Below are 4147 nucleotides of genomic sequence, written 5' to 3' on the forward strand. Positions count from 1 at the left end.
AGCAGCGGCTGTGGCCTTGAAGCTAGTTTCTGTAGGACTGTAATGTATTTTCATTTTTTAATTTTGTTGAAATTTTAGTGAATAAATAGTTGTTGCAACACAGTTTGGTGAAAAAGACACACCTGTGCCTTTACCTTCAAATGGTAATGAGCCAATGTTTGAGCCACTTTTGGCTCCGCCCACCTCTCCTCTTTGTGACAACACAGAGCTGTTGTCATTAGAACAGGTTGTTTTGAGTTACATTTCTAGATTCTTCTTCTTCAATAGAATTCTTATTCTTAGATGTTTGACTTGCTTCATTGTGTAAATATTGATTTTTTTTTTTTTATCGGAGCACTGCACAGAAACAAACAGTCCGCGGTCAGTGGACAGTGGACACGAGACAACAAGACAGAAAGATTACAAGTGGAGGAGGACCCTGAGATGGAGCGTTGGTGAATGTTCTAGCAGCTGCCACTAAACCAGGGGACAGGTGACGGAGACGAGGTTCAGTGAGGTTGGCTCTTCACTCACTTCTGCTGCTTATGCTCTTATTGCACAAACCGTACAGTTTGAAATGCAGTGCTCACGCTCTCCCCTGCACGGAGCAGCTTCTCTTTTGCATAATACACACGAAACACAACGAGTTCTCCTGGTTGTTCCTCACGTGATGCTGGTTGTATGAATATGTCGGACAAACATCCGTCAGGGAAAACACTGAAGCTAAACACACAAATGTCAGACACGTCTCCTCCGTGCTGTCGCTCACTGCTCTGAACCCACACGTTCCAGCACCAAAAGGTCTGAACCAGATGCAACAAATTAACACAACACTGCATTGCACTTTGTTTAAGGCTCAATATTTTTTTCCAGTGGAAAGCAATGTAAACTTAAGGCAGCATGGATTTGATGTTTTGCATGTTTGTTTGTTTTTTTTAAAAAAAAGAAAGAAAAAAACAATTTCCCTAATATTATTTTCCATGTGAGGATTATGACGAGAGTGATGTAATCACTGATGCTTACATCCAGCGTCCATGCATATCTTTGTAGTGCATGTAGCATGAGAGCAGACATGGAAATACTACATGTATTCGGACTCTTTGCATCACTTGGCCTGGAAGCCACAATATAAAATATAAAATATAAATCGAAGGATTACTCCTGTTTCTCCTTTAGCACAGTGAGTCCCAACTCAGTTTGAAGGTAGAATGGTTGCAGTTAGTTCACTCCAGTTTTAAAACTATGTTCAACACAGACTCCGCCCTCACAGCATTTGCTGGTCTTTGTTTTTTCTTTTCCTCACAGCTTAGTCTCTGCTCGTTTTCGGAGAGGAAAGTAGAGGCAAAACATCCGGACGCTGAAGTCGAAAAAGATCTAAAGGGAGAGTAGGTGTGCTCAAAAAGAACGAGAACAGATATGAAATGATACTGCTGAAGGCCAACCTGGTCAGTGCACAGGTCAGTATTTAGGTGGGATGACCACCACGGGGTCACCAATCTTTGGCCGCCACATGAGCACCTGGGCGTCATTGGCGTTGGGCTTGACCATGGCGTTAATAGGGATGGGCTCGTTCTTTCCCAGAATCTGGGGCGGTTCTTGGATCACGGGCTCATTCAGAACGGCCCGCTGACCCAGAGGCTTGTCTGGGTCCACCTTAATATTGAGCCTCATCCGCCAGTGAATGGTCTGGAGGACTATGGTCTCTGAGGTGGCCTGGTTGATGGCCACCAGCCAGGTGGTAAAGCTCTGGTCGCGGTGGATGCTGCTAAGCTGAGGCACGTTGCTGTCACTGACTGGCACACTCCAGGTCACGCTGGGGTAGAAATTGTCATTCATACTAACAGTGAACTTGCTGTCCCTCTTGGTGGGACCTACGACAGTGCAGGTCTCTGTGGTATTTCCGTACCATGGGTAGTTAACACCGTCCGAGTCGCTGATGGCCTGGATCTTGCCGTCGCGCAGGTCAGGAAGCTCCCAACTGGACCTGGAAGTTGAGCAGACGATACATCGGTCATCTGTTATTCTTACCATCTTATTCTTTTTTTTTTAAAACAACTTTTTTTTTTTTCAGAAAACACTGATACTCTGGAAGAATACCGCCTAAAGCAAAGTGTGGAGCTTAGGACCTATTTAGATCTAACATGCTCAAAATATAATTGCAAATACCAAGCAACATGAAGCAAGGATGCACTGATTCCAATAATGGTATCAGGCACAAAACTTTATTCAAATATTTATACTCTCATACACACTGTGGAAAATTTCACTTTATTGGGCTGAAGCCGTGGCACAGTAGTGTGCCGTGGAAAATTTCACTTTATTGGGCTGAAAACTATTATTTATTTATTGTATAAAAATGTTCTTTGCTCGTCAAAGGATGAAAGGCAGAACAATCAAATACTCTTCTGCTAGGTGGCAGCAGATAGCTATGAAAAAAAAAAGGATAATCAGAGTATATCAGCGTTGTCTAAACAGGCCGAGAGTTTAGTTTTAATTATGAGGTCATTTAAACCAGAAGATTATTGCGTTTTATTACATATACTTTTTGTGAGATTTTGTAGGTTTTTTCCCTGTTTGTAAAACGTGGTATTTGGACGACTCTAGTGACGATGGCCTGCACGAACTCAAGATCAATTTTTGTGAGTTTAACAACAAATAAAGTTGCACTGCACTTGTCATGTCATTTTGAGCACTGTCTGTCTGTTCCAAAAACTTTTGCTACAAGTTGGACTTGTAACAGCTGTTTATGCAAACAACTTATATAACAATGGACTCTTTAGTCCTACTGACAGGTCTATCAGACCTCTAACAACTGCACTCTGTATTACTCATTCAGTAATCACAACTTAAGAAGTGGGTTTTTTGTGTTTGTGATAAATATAATTAATGTTTATAATTGGTGACAGTGGCTTAAATGTTCTGGAAAATCTTTTTTTTTCACAGTTAATAATTTGCAAATCCCTTTGACCTATTTTTAATGGAATCACGACATCTTTATATAGATCTGTAGCCTGCATGTACTGTAGTACTACAGCTGTAGTTACACAGGGCTGTGCACTTACTGACTCTATGTCCACTCAAACGAAGAAGATTACCTTTTGTTCCCTGATTCTGCTGGAGGAGAGGGAGATAACAGTGTGCTCACGGTCACATGACCTACACTACTATTGCCTGTACTTGCATGATCAGACTTCACACAGTGAGCTGTGCCCTCAGCTCTCAAACAGCCTGGGATTTAAAGCATTTCAACGAGTATCAACGTAGGTGTTTAACAACTGTGTTGTTCAGAAAACATTGTTTTTGGAAAAGATTGTGCTCTCATATAAACCAGATTTGTTGCATCAGATGTAAACAGCACGGCCCGGATGTTTTGTAGACAGGCTGGTGAAACTGTCATAGTCAAATAGGCTTAAAATGAGTATTCAGCAAGTACAAATGGTGCAAGTTCTCAGAAACTTCAGCAGAGCATCCACCTTTCCGCCTACCGAAACCCTTTGATGATGATACGGGGAGAGCTCTGCAGACACCTGCCTCACTTCCTGCCTCTTCACTTCAACGCTGGTCTACAGTGTTCACGTGTTTGTGACAAAACCTGGAGGATTCACACACCGTTTAAAGACAGTAATTACCTGAAATGTCCTGCCAAGTGATTCCTCAGCAAGTCAGATACTATTAATGATGCCTGTGGTTTAGGTCAATGATTACGTCACCGCAATTGCCCTAAAATTGAACAAGGAGGGCCGGGTCAGGAGCAGATAGATGGAGCGTTCGTGTGAACTAAGGTAAATAACATGTAAAGGTCATGCTAAAATAAAGGCTAAAATGCTAAAATGCTTTTATCATTTTCTACGCCATCTACTGGGAAAATGTGGGTATTGCAGAGAAAAGGCAGAAGTATAATAATAACATAAGTAATTATTTAATTTGGAAAAGTTTGGTGGGCCAGATTAAAAAGCTGAACAGGCCACATCTGGTCCCCGGGCCTTAGTTTGCCCACGCCTGAGTTAGAAGGTAACTGGATCATGGATAAATAGATAGATGGATGGATGGATGGATGGATGGATGGATGGATGGATGGATGGATGGATGGATGGATGGATGGATGGATGGATGGATGGATGGATGGATGGATGGATGGATGGATGGATGGATGGATGGATGGATGGAT

The 4147-nt window shown here is 42.2% G+C and overlaps 1 protein-coding gene across 1 annotated transcript in view; it reads right to left on the bottom strand.

The window, feature by feature from the left end:
- Positions 1-314: 314 nt before the first annotated feature.
- Positions 315-4147, bottom strand: part of fam78ab (family with sequence similarity 78 member Ab) — an 8780-nt gene continuing 4947 nt past the window's right edge. Inside the window, exon 3 of the mRNA XM_008325947.3 lies at positions 315-1963. Coding sequence (XP_008324169.1) covers positions 1438-1963 — 526 coding nt within the window. The 3' untranslated portion in view covers positions 315-1437. The remainder of the gene's footprint in view (positions 1964-4147) is intronic.

The sequence above is a fragment of the Cynoglossus semilaevis genome, chromosome 14, assembly GCF_000523025.1.
Source record: "Cynoglossus semilaevis isolate Cse_v1.0 chromosome 14, Cse_v1.0, whole genome shotgun sequence".
NCBI lineage: Eukaryota > Metazoa > Chordata > Actinopteri > Pleuronectiformes > Cynoglossidae > Cynoglossus > Cynoglossus semilaevis.